General features: G+C 50.4%; 1 protein-coding gene across 1 annotated transcript in view; it reads left to right on the top strand.

Annotated features, from left to right (window-relative positions):
* COG4 (component of oligomeric golgi complex 4) overlaps positions 1-9,732 on the top strand; it is a 14,556-nt gene extending 4,824 nt beyond the window's left edge. The window contains exons 7-18 of the mRNA XM_009079489.1: positions 305-363; positions 1,794-1,927; positions 2,453-2,571; positions 2,936-3,102; positions 3,752-3,917; positions 5,373-5,435; positions 5,889-6,005; positions 7,550-7,642; positions 7,938-8,021; positions 8,310-8,411; positions 8,780-8,908; positions 9,136-9,732. Coding sequence (XP_009077737.1) covers positions 305-363; positions 1,794-1,927; positions 2,453-2,571; positions 2,936-3,102; positions 3,752-3,917; positions 5,373-5,435; positions 5,889-6,005; positions 7,550-7,642; positions 7,938-8,021; positions 8,310-8,411; positions 8,780-8,908; positions 9,136-9,270 — 1,368 coding nt within the window. The 3' untranslated portion in view covers positions 9,271-9,732. The remainder of the gene's footprint in view (positions 1-304; positions 364-1,793; positions 1,928-2,452; positions 2,572-2,935; positions 3,103-3,751; positions 3,918-5,372; positions 5,436-5,888; positions 6,006-7,549; positions 7,643-7,937; positions 8,022-8,309; positions 8,412-8,779; positions 8,909-9,135) is intronic.
* Positions 9,733-12,126: the final 2,394 nt, after the last annotated feature.

The raw sequence follows: 12,126 nt of genomic DNA, 5'->3' as shown, positions 1-12,126 counted from the left end.
ATAGTCACATACCTTGGTGGCTCTGTTGGAGTCCCATCCCTGGCAGGCTGAGCTCTGCCTTGGAGGAGGAGATGAACTGATGTAGTTCTTTTCTCTGGCAGTGCTTTCTGCAAAGCATTCCTATTACCCCCAGTGAGTAAGCACTTCCTTAGGCTACAGCATAAGAAGCACCTGGTAACTTCAAGTCATCAGCAAAGACTCTGATGACTCTCCCACTTCCTTAGGCTACAGCATAAGAAGCATCTGGTAACTTCAAGTCATCAGCAGAGACTCTGATGACTCTCCCTTTTTTTCGTGATTGCAGTTCCAGCAAGTCCAGAATAGCATGATGAGAAGTTCTTCTGCAGAGAAGATTGAACCAAGGTACAGAGAAAAACTCTTTATGCTCTCTAACCTTTCACTCTTGAGCTGTTATTAACACGACTTAGCATTTAGATAAGTCCCAGTCTTCCAGAGGCTTTGTGGCTACTAACTCATAAAATCCAATTGTACGTGCCCTTCCCTGCCCTTTTATAAAGGCAGCTTCTGTAGTAGTGCTTTATTCTGCTTAGTCATTACTTTTAAGCCTTGGCCCTAAGCATTGCTGGAGGGCTGGCAATATCACTGCACATGAAGAACTGAGACTTTAATTGCCTGTGCCCACTACCCTTTGATGGTCAGAGTACAGTCCTCAGCATCCACTAAATGGAGCAGCTCCCTGGTCAGATAATTTGTGACGGAATCAGGAATAAATCTTTGGGTCATATTTAATCTGTACTGCTGCTGCAGCAGCTTTGTGACATCAGTTTCTTGCTAATGAACCACAGTGCTTTCAATCTCCCTCCTTATCTTAAGTATTTACATAACCCTTAAGGAAGGCTATTTGAAAGTGCACCCAGCCCTTCCGGCACTGCCTGACTTATAAACATGCCCTGAAAGACAACTTTGGTTCCTCAAGCAAGACCTGTCTGTGAGCCTGCATAACTAATTATTTCCGCAGTCATATCCACTTAATATTTGCTCTGAGTACTTCTGCCTACATCCCAGGTTTTCTGAGCTTTTGCTTTCTCATCTGTGAAATAAAGGTAATGCTTCCTTGTCCCACTTGTGTGTGTCATGAGGCTTTGAGCAGGATTTGTAAAGTTCTTTTGTACACAGTGATGTCAAAGCTGCTTGTGTGATGTCTGTTTTTTCTCATGGTCATCTCTGATCTGAACACTGCATTCTGCATTGTCATGTGCTTTTGTGGTCTCACATTTCCTGAGCTGTTGAGCTTAAACAGATTCTTCATCATCTTCAGAGAAACACATGACTCTGTGCATAAAAGCACGTGTCTGGAAACGACAGGGACCAGGCATTTCCAACACTAGCCACACAGGGCTCACAGAATTATAGCAAAACCGAGGGAGGAAAGGACTGAAGAAGGTCTCTAGTCCATCCTCCCACTCAAAGCAGGGATCATTTTGAAGTTCTGTCAGGTTGCTTAGGGTCATGTAGTCCTTACCACTGTGATTTTAGTGTGGATGTCCTTGCATCTATGAGGAAAATGGGGGAGCATTGCTAACTCTGGGAGTAGAGAGTTTGTGAGAAGAAGGCAGTATTGTAGAGGTACCTCCTTGGAGATGATATTTTGAGGGTATTTCGATTCTTTGTGCATTCTTTGCACATACCAGTTGTTCTGCTGAGCTTTGCCACGCACACACGGAAAGGGACAGTATTGATCTCTCTCTCACAGAGAGAACACACAACTTAATTAAATCAGTGCCTCTCCTGTTGTAGTCTTGCTACCTTGATTCTTGCTATGTTCTTTCCAGGGAGCTTGACCCTATTTTAACAGAAGTCACTCTGATGAACGCCCGCAGTGAGCTCTACTTGAGGTTCATCAGGAGACGAATAATAGCCGATTTTGAGGTGGGAGATGCCATGGCCTCAGAAGAGGTAAAGCAAGGTAACACCTTGAGTACCAATACTTGCAGGCTCTCTCCTCCTTGGAGCCAGAAGTGGAGATAGATCTGAGTTAGTAGCAGAGCAGAGTGACACAGAATCTGCAAAGATGCTTTGGGAGCACTCTGTGGAAGAGGATTGTGTAGCCTGGCCTCTCCAAACCTGTTTTCAGCACTGGTTGTTCTAACAGAGAAACCAACATTAAGAATGACTGTAGAGTATAACAAACAAGGTCCCCAAAGAGAAGTAGGGCCTTTTGTTTGCTGCAGGCACAAATCCTAAAGGTGGAGGCCACAGGGAAAACAGGCTCAGGGTTTTGGTACTCCATGGAGCTCTGGAAATCACTTTTGTCACCTGTAAAATTCAGCTCAGCAATTTCAGCTCCACAGCTGAGGCCTGTGATTTGTTCCAGGTTGGGCTTGGCAGCTATGTGTCCATTGGGAGCCCATGAGACAGGCAGCAAGGGGACTAGGGGGAACTTCTTTCTGGCACTGGGTCCCTGCTGATGGTTCTCTTTTGCATTCTGTAGAGCATCAGAAATACCTGGACAAACTCCTCAACAACTGTTTGCTGAGTTGCACCATGCAAGAGCTCATTGGCTACTACATCACCATGGAGGAATACTTCATGAGGGAAACTGTCAACAAGGTAGGGCTCAGACTCTGCTGAGAACCTCTCAGATGGTTGTCTGTGTGTGCTCAGTCCTCTGCTGAGCATCCCAAGGGAGGAATGTGAGTACATGGCAGGTCTGCAGTTGTCAGGAAAGTCTTTCGTTTCCCTTAGCGTTGAAAAGCAAGTGGTTGTTTCTGAACTTTGACTCCAGACATACCCCTGGCTATCTTCCAGAGACAGATCTTACAGAACTATGGGCTACTGGAAACTAGAATGAATGGTGCCAGGCCACACAGGGTACAGTACCACTCAGGGTGAAGGCAGTTTGGTCTCACAGCACTGTTCTGAGAGGGCACTGTCACTTGCTGAGCTGAGGGCACTGAGACAGCTTTCTCTGCAGGCTGTTGCCATGGACAGCTATGAGAAGGGCCAACTCACCTCCAGCATGGTGGATGACGTGTTTTACATAGTGAAGAAGTGCATTGGGCGTGCTCTGTCCAGCTCCAGCATAGACTGTCTCTGTGCCATGATCAACCACTCCACCACCGAGCTGGAGTCTGACTTCAGGTAATGCAAATACACCAAGTGCATGGTAATGTGCCTCCACCTCACCTTCTGCAGTGTTTGCTGTCAGATGGTTTTCCTTGTGTTCTTTGCCTCTGAACCTCTGGTTTGTCATCTCCATAGAAGATGCTCACAGGAAGCAGCGGCAGGTGTGGTGTGGGATGCTGGAGTTGGGCATCTTTTTTCACAGTAGTGGTGATCACCTGCAGGACAAACAGAAAAAGAAAGCTCATGGCCCAAAATCCCTATGAGGCTGAGTCACCATGTAGCACTGGGGTGCTACCCTGCTTGATGGTACATGGTTACCCCTCGTTGTTCTCCGGGTTGCTTAGTGACTTGAACTCGGGATGAGCCTGCAGAAATTGTCCTGTGCCCGCTTTTCATCCCAGTGTGGGAGTAGAGAACTGTGACTGAAGACAGCAGGAAGCTGCAGGCAAGATTTTTTGGGAAATCTCAGAAACCGAGTGATTTTTCTTTCAGCCTTTAGATGCTGTCAGGAGGTATTTGCCAGCCTTCTTTTGTCCCTGTGAAGTCGCACGTACCTTGTTCAGGTCACAGCTCAGACAGAACACTGTCTTCTGTCATGGAGCATAGTTCTGTTGTCTCTTGCAGTGATTTGCTCTAAGCCCTGATATGTTCTGCTTGCCCATAGGGAAGTTCTGTACAACAAGCTGAAGCAGGGCTTTCCAGCCACTACCTTCCAGGACTTCCAGAGAGGAGTGACCAGTGCCGTGAACATCATGCACAGCAGCCTGCAGCAGGGCAAGTTTGATACCAAAGGCATTGAAAGCACTGATGAGGCCAAGCAGTCCTTTCTGGTGGGTTTGGTGGCTGTTCTGGTGTAGAATGAGTTGGGCTGGGGAGAAAGACAATGGGTCTTTCTTGAGAACAGGATTGGCGTGCTTGTTCAGAGAACCTGAAAAGCTGTTGAGGTGTGGTGGGTGGCCTGACTTTGGATGTCTGGTAGATGCTTCTACCTCACCTCATGTTTGTAGGGCTTCCACCCCAGGCCTGTGCCATTTTGATCCCATGTGTGCCTCTGGGGCTGCTGCACTGGTGATTCCCCTGGGCTGGGGAAGAGTTTGTGCTCTGTGTGTCCATCAGTCCTGTTCTTCACAGGCTCTGCACAAAGGTGGTGAGGGAGCATCTCTTCCACATCTTCCTCCAGATAAAAAGAGTTTCCTGGGCCAAGCTCAGGGTTCCTTCACTTTCACTTACCAGATTGGACAGTTTCCATTAGAGCAGGGTTCTCTGTTCTGCTTGGCCTGCAAGATCCTCCTGTTGCTTTCTAACAGCAGTACTGCAGCTCTCTGCATGCTTGAGCATAGTGCACAGTGAGCATTACAGACCCGTCAGAGAGCACCTGAAGGGCTGTCACTCCTGTCTTCTGCAGTATAACACATCATTCCCCATGGTGGGATGCTGTATAGACCTTGAGTTGTGGAAACAGACTTTAGCTGACCTGTGGGCAGAGGCTGAGAACACTGGAGAGGGGCTGGCTCACAATGACTCGTCTCCCTCTCTGTAAGTTGTGTAAACAGCCAGCACTGAAGAGCTTGCTTGGAACTTTAGCTGTGCAATGAGAGAAGGCAACAAAGGGAGCAGGAGGGACCAAACTCTTACATTTCATTGATTTCTTCATTACAGGTTTTTGCATTTCTTGAAGCAAAGGGCTTAAAATGTCAGTTCTCATGTGGAATTTCCTCATTCACCTGTCACCTTGTCTCAATTCCCTGTCTGCACAAACCCCAGCCTTATACTGACATTTAGTTCAGCTTCAGCAGGTAGAGAACAGTCTGTTCAGTGTAGAGCAGATACTCATCTGGTAGGAGGGGTGCTGATTCATCCTGCCTAGTTATCTGTGCCTTCCTGCCTCCCCTGCTGCTCTGGACACAGTGTATAATCCCCTGTCTTCAGCCACTCCTGCTCTGTTCTTCATGACACTTAAGCAAAGTCGGGGATACATAATATCTTCCACCAGTCACAAGTAGCATCACTGTAACATTGTGGACAGAATGATGAGGAAAAGGAGCAATCTGTCATGAGCTCTGTACTAGCTGCAGCTTCAGCACTCATGGTCAGTTACTGTAGATCAGTTCCATGCAGCTCAGTGAACCTGCAATGCTTTGATCTCACAGTAGCAACTGTGTCCCTTAAATACTTGCATTTCAGCCTGTACTGTTAGCAGGGCATGGAGTAAACATATGGACTTGAAGCTGATGTTCTGAAAAATTCCAATAAATTCTACTTGGATTTGTTTTGTTTTTCTCCAGGTGACCTTAAACAATGTGGAAGTCTGCAGCGAAAACATCATGACCCTAAAGAAGACTTTGGAGGTACAGTCTGTATTCTTTACTGTTTTTTCTTCAATCAAATTTGTAATATCCTCCCTTGGTGGGGGGTCAAGTAAACCATCTGGAGTTCAGTATACCCAAATTCCTGAGGTCTTTGCCCTCCAGCATTAGGAAAGCAATTTTGAGCTGGCAGAGCAATCTGGCTGGTAGACGCAGCTGGAAATACCAGTTCCTGCAGCCTGACCAACCTGGTGCAGGAATAATGTGCATCATGGAGAGGCTGTGGTTCTCTGGAGCTGGGCTAGATATCCTCTGGCTCCTTTCTTGCTGTCCTCTCTCTCCCAGCTGGAGCCAGGAGCCTCTGCCTTCGCAGGGGCAAGTTTGGCACCTGTCCTAGCCCACAAGCTAGTGGGCAGCCAGAGCTCAGCAATATGAAGGGATAGAAACTGCCCAGGTTATTAATTTGCAACTTGCTTGTGGATCTCTTCCCTGCAGAGTGACTGCAGCAAATTGCTTAGCCAAGGCTTTGGGGGTGAGCAAGCACAGGGTAAGATTGAGAGCTGCCTCTCGGACATGGCTGCTGTCTCCAACAAGTTCCGTGACCTGCTGCAGGTGAGTGTCTCAAGGAGTTGCTGCAGGCCTCCAACACTGGCTGCCAGTGTCTTTATGGAGAACTCAGGCAGGAGTTGGTCCAGCCCAGGGCCTGGACCACATCTGACTCCAGGAGTGCTGGGTAGAGGTGCTGGAGGGAGTAAATCAATCTTCTTTGAGGCATGGAAACAGGCCCAGCCCATTTGCACAACCACACCAGCTGGTGGCTGCATAAAAAGCACTGGAAGCAGCTGCAGAGCCAGAAGGAATGTTGCTCCATTTGTCTTCACTCAGCAGAGTTGTAGTTGGTTCAGCATTTTCAGCAGAAAAAAAACATCAATAGAATTCTCATCTCCTCCATTCTCCCTGATGGCACAGCATGTTGTCAAGTTGTCCAGAGCCTCACTAGGTAACACTGAAGACAAGCTGTTGGTAGAGAAGAGCTGCTTTTTTCTTGTTTTTTTTCTCCTTTCCCAAATGGAAATACTCCCTGGCATGGAGCAGAAGGTTCTGGCTAAATTCAGTCTCCTATGGCATGCTGTGGCCTCTTGTCATAAAATTTCACAGTGGCCTCTGGCTGGGAGAGAAGCAGGAAGACCTGTGGAAAGAAACTAACCAAAAGAGAGTATTTTGAGCCAGATTTGCCTTTGTACTTCACAGACAGGTCAGGCTAGTTTTTGTTTGGCTTTGCAGTTCAGAGCACCCAGATGCCTTCAGACCAGCATTGCCAGTGAATCCTCTTGGGGCTTATGGTCAGTATCAAAACCAAAGTGCTGATCAGTAGGGAGTAAAACTCTCAAGTCTTGCTCTACTGCAGTGTTAAAAAGGACTGCGTCACACACACATTGGATTTGCCTTGGTAAAGGGCAATTGCCAGCAGGGCCTGCTCAGAAATGCCAATTTTAGTTAAAAACTTCCATCAAACACCAGGCATTATCAGTACCTGCAGTTTCATGCTGGGTGAGCTTTCGTGACACCTTGCTGAGCCAAAGGGAGGTGGCTGGCAGGAGAGGGCTTTGAGAGCTCTCTAGCATCACAGCAGACAGAACAGCCTGCTGCTCAGGGGAGATGGTGTGTGCTGGGGTTATGATTAATTCAGGGAACTAACTGTGGTTACAGCTTTTATCCTCCTTTTAGCTTCTCCTGCTGAGCTAAGCTGCACTGGAGGTGGGAGGTATCAGTTGAGTCCAATCACAGTGTCCTGGCTGGTGCTGAGTGGAAAAGCTGGACTCTGTGTCGTTTTCTGCCCTGTGTGCCTCGCTCCTGCCAGGAAACTTCTGTAGCTGTGTGGTATGAGCTGGGGGAAGCACAAGCCCTTCAGACCAGGCTGCAAGTCAGCACAACAGCAGCTTCTGGGCCAACACCCTTCCTCTTCTTGTTGTCATGGTGTCCTCAGAGCCCTACAGCACAGGAAGAGTGTGGGATCTGGGACTTCTGGGTTCAGATTCCTGTGCAAGTCTGGGTCAGTTTCCCCAGCTTGCAGTGAGGATGGGAGGTAGAATCAAGACAGCCTGGCTGTAAAGGTTTTGTGCCTCACTGTCCTCTCTTCTTGCTGTCCCCCTCAGGAAGGTCTCAGTGAGCTGAACAGCACAGCCATCAAACCCCAGGTGAAGCCCTGGATCAACCTATTCCTCTCTGTCTCCCACAACATTGAGGAGGTAAGGCTCAGTGTTCTCTGCTTCTTCTCCATCCTCTGCTCAGCTGCACAGTCAGAGCAACCATTGTTTCATTCCCCTTGGTTATCTGCTGTTTCCTTGGCACAGAGCAACAGTAAAATATCCAGAACTTGCTCTGCAGCTGAGCCTGGAAAGTGACATTTGGCTCGAAAGGAGCTTGCGAAAATGGAAGGGGTGCAGTGCTGCTCCAGGAGGGACCTCCCTTCCTGTCTTCTGGGCTGTTGGCTGCAGTTCCCTTCAGGCCACATAAACAGCCATTTCTGCATTTCAATACCAGGAGGAGTTCAGCGACTATGAGGCCAACGATCCCTGGGTCCAGCAGTTCATTGTCAATCTGGAACAGCAGATGACAGAGTTCAAGGTGAGAGAACAGAGGGAGAGAGGTGGCAGCCTGCCAGATTTTGGCCAGACCTCCACGTGGCATTCTCCAGCTCTTCCCCTGCTCAGGGGAATGGCAGGCAGAGATGTCCTCCAGTGCCTTGCAGGACTCTTAGGGATCCAGTCACCTCTTTCTCCTGCAATTCCCAAAGCCTGCTTGCAGGCCCCACATACCTGGATCATGTGGGCCTTTACTTGAAAGCTCTCCTAGGCTTGGGTTTTGAGTACCTGAGTTTTTCCTGACAAGAATGACACAGGTTTCTGCTTCCAGGCTGGACTGTCTCCAGTGATTTACGATACCCTCACTGGTCTTATGACCAGTCTCATAGCCATTGAACTGGAGAAAGTGCTGCTCAAATCCACCTTCAGTAGGGTAAGCAAAATATTCCTCTACCCTGTAGTCTGGCTTGACTGCAAGCCCTCAGTAAAGGGATGAAGCAGGGCAGAGGCAAACATTATCTTCAAAAGCTCTGCAACCACCAGTGGCCAGCACTGGGACACCTTGCATTAGCACCCACAGGGAGAAAGTGTGTTTTGTGACGAGGCTGAGAAGAGCTGGAACCGACAAGGAGGCTGGTTTTTGTGGTGGGCCTAAGCATAAGCTACTTAAAGCTGCAGCAAATGGTCTACTGGAACCCTCCTGCTCAGTGACCTCCCCTGGCCCACTTTGACTTTTAATTGTCTTTGGCACAACCCCTGGACCTGTCTGGAGAGTTAACAGAGCTCCCTTGGTGCCCACAGCTCGGTGGTCTGCAGTTTGACAAGGAGCTGAGGTCTCTCATAGCCTATCTCACCACAGTCACCACCTGGACTATCCGAGACAAGTTTGCCCGTCTTTCCCAGATGGCCACGATCCTCAACCTGGAAAGGGTGAGCTGCACTTCCTCTACTTTTATCTGGGGATTGTGGGGGGCCCAACTGGACTCCACACAGCTTTACGGACCTCATCCATCACACCTATAGAGTGTAGAGTTGCCCATACCTGATGGGTGTTTGCCTGTGGGATCAGTGGAACCAAATTCCATGTAGAGAGTTTGAACTCACCTGTGAGGGTGATCTGTGCTGACGTGTCTCCCACAGCTCCCTTCTTTTTCCAGGTGACAGAGATCCTGGATTACTGGGGCCCGAACTCAGGCCCACTCACCTGGCGTCTCACTCCCGCCGAGGTGCGACAGGTGTTGGCTCTCCGGATCGACTTCCGCAGTGAGGATATCAAGCGGCTGCGCCTGTAGTTGGTCAGTGCGTGGCTCAGCGCCACGCTGGAGGTAACAGCAGGAAGGCTGCAGCCCTGGAGCCTGCTCAGGCCCTGCGCTGGATGGCTGTTAGGTGGTGTGGGGATGGGGTGATGTCTGCCCTTCCGCTCACATTCCTTGGAGCAATGAGCTTTCCTGGACCTGGCACAAAGAGCTGCCATCGTTTTGTGGGAGCAGAAACAAGGCAGCAGAGGAATCTCACACTGAGAACAGCACAATGCTTTCTCAGAACACAGGCTAGTGCCAGCTCCAGACTCCCTGTGCTCTGCTGCCCTGTGGGAGGCCACAGGCCAGGACATGTAGGGGCTGGTGTGGCTCAAATACAGGTCTGCAGAGCTGTGCCTGTGCAGCTGGCCACAGTTGTGTTCCCTCTGTGCCCCTAGTTTAAGGGTCATCTACGGGAGTCACAAATCCTGAGCCCCGGCTCTCTCCTGGTGGTGATGGGGACTGTTCTGCTGAAGGGAAAAGGAGTGATTTCCTTGGGAGGGTGCTTGGAAAATCCTTAGAAAGCCTCTGTAGGATGCAGGGCTGTGTCCCTGCTGGCTTGCTGTGCCCTGTACAGCTGCTCTGTAAATAAACCTCGCCTGGCTGAGCAGCAGTCTCGGGTGGTGTGTGTGTCTGTGGGCCCAGAGGGAGCTGGAGAGATGCAGAACAAGAGTTCTGCTCCATTTCTCCTCTTCTACCCTCTGCCAGGGCATCCTGAGGATCTTCCTGCCTTGCCTGGCTGCCTCCTTCAGCAGCAGTCCTGTGCTGTCCCTATCAGCCAGGTGGACGGGGATGACCAGCCCTTGCATGTGGATTCTGCTGTTCCCACCCCTGGAAGAGCTTTGCCTATGCATTGCTGGACCCTTGCTATCCTGGGAGGAGGGAGCAGTCCTGCTGAGGACAGAGGGTGCAAACACATGCTGGGAAAAGCTTTTTTTATTCAAAGATACTGCAGGGACTAGTAACTCACTGCTGAAATGGTCCCTCAGGACAGGAGAGTGACTTAATTCCACATCCAGGTGCATCCTTGGTGCAGGAGCATTGCATGCTGAACATGCAGCACAGGGTCCTGCTGATGGAAGAGCAGGAAGATTCCTGCTAGACGCAGCATCACAAATGACACTCTTTTCCCTTTGGAGAACCGTCAAAACTGGAGTGAAACCTCAAAATCAGGCGGGAGGCTCTAGCAAACTGTCCTTCCAGCAAGGCCACCCTCCAGGGATAGCTTTGCCTGCCCAGCTTGTCACAGCTTCTCCAGCCTCTGTGGCTTTTGGGGCAAGTAGGAGCACAAAAAAGGGCATATCAAGACCTAAGGCACCTGCTGGAGCTGGCTGCACCCTGCCCTGCATATCTGCCAAGAATGAGCCAGGGCTGAAGGCCTTTACACAGCCCTGTCCTCTCCAGGGTGAGCACTGTCCTTTGTATCACATCCCACAACCTCCAGGGAGAAACCGCCCGTGTCCACCTCGATGCTGTGGATGCTGAAGTTTCCCAGTCCCTAGAAAAAAAAGTCACAAGTTGGGGCATGAGCCATCAAGGGATCTGTTCTCACCCTCAAGGTCCTGGGAAGGGCATTGGCACAAGAAGCAATCGCATCCCACACATGGTGGAGTGAGATGCTCCTAGTGCTCTATATAAAGCTGCAAGCTGCCTGCAACAGTAAACCTCCTGGGAGCTCACATCTCACCTCTGTGTTTGCCAGGATTTGCTGCAAAGCCTCTTTCTGCTGAGGGGCTTTGGTTAAGATGTAAAGGAAGCCACCACCACCAGCCCCAGCCAAGCACTGCCCGTAGACATAGGGCCGGAGAGCATCCATCATGCGCCCGACGGCCCGTGGCTCACACCCGGGGGCCATGCACTTCTTCTGCTGCCAGTAGCAGTCCAGACACTTGCCAATGAGTGGTAGGTCACCTGCAGAGGAGGAGATATTGCAAATTATTTGTCTCTGTTTCTCATCCAAAGGGCAGAAACTTGCCTCTGCCTCTCCAGTGTAAGCTAAATTCTGCCTTCTCCTTTCCTCAGTTGCTCCCAGCTCTGCCTGCCAAGCAGGCAACCCCAGCCCTGTCACGTTGCTATTTATTTTTAATCCTCCACAAGGGGAGGATTTGCTTGCTTTAATGCTCCAGCTTCCTCTCCACGGCCTCCCAGCAGCTAAATGAATCTGCTGCCCAGGCCAGGCATGGCCCCCAGCCTTGTCACCAATAGCTCACAGAAAATCAGCCAGACTCAGCAGCTCTAGCCCCTCTTCCTCAAAATCTGCATTCAAGCCTGAATTCTGGGGCATTGCCTGGTGAGGGTAGGCCTGGAGGAGGATCTGAGGCTTCTGCAGCTGCAAGAGCCTGCATACCCCATGCCTCCCCCCCAACCAGGAGTGCACAGCCTCTTCCCAGGGAAGTTTGTGTTCCTTCAGTTGTTAACAGGGCTGCCCTGGTGCAGGGGAGGGGGCTCACACCTTGCCTCAAGGCCTGGGCACACTCCTCGGCATTGCTCACCAGCGCATCAGCGTTTTGCACGATGGAGGACAGCCTGGCATACCAGTTCCTCACCACATCCTGCAAGAGGACACAATGTCCCTGTCACCATCCTCCGGTTCCAGTAGCACCTGGGGAGGTAGTGCTGCACCCACAGCCTTGGGTGCCAAGCTCACACTGGCATGGCAAAACTGCACACCAGTGAAAGAAACATGCACCAAAGGCCACAGGGGGAGCAGAGGCCAAAGCCTGTGACACCCAGGGGCACCTGGGCATTACCTGGAGCAGGTTGCGGGCCAGGCGAGTCTTCCCTGTGTACACCAGCAGCAAATGATCATTGAGGGTCTGGGTAAAACCACTGGGGACTGGAATCTGCTCC

Source organism: Acanthisitta chloris, unplaced genomic scaffold (assembly GCF_000695815.1).
Source record: "Acanthisitta chloris isolate BGI_N310 unplaced genomic scaffold, ASM69581v1 scaffold36587, whole genome shotgun sequence".
In the NCBI taxonomy this organism is placed as follows: domain Eukaryota; kingdom Metazoa; phylum Chordata; class Aves; order Passeriformes; family Acanthisittidae; genus Acanthisitta; species Acanthisitta chloris.
The sequence above is the reverse complement of the archived record's forward strand: the minus strand, read 5'-3'. Positions and strand labels throughout refer to the sequence as shown.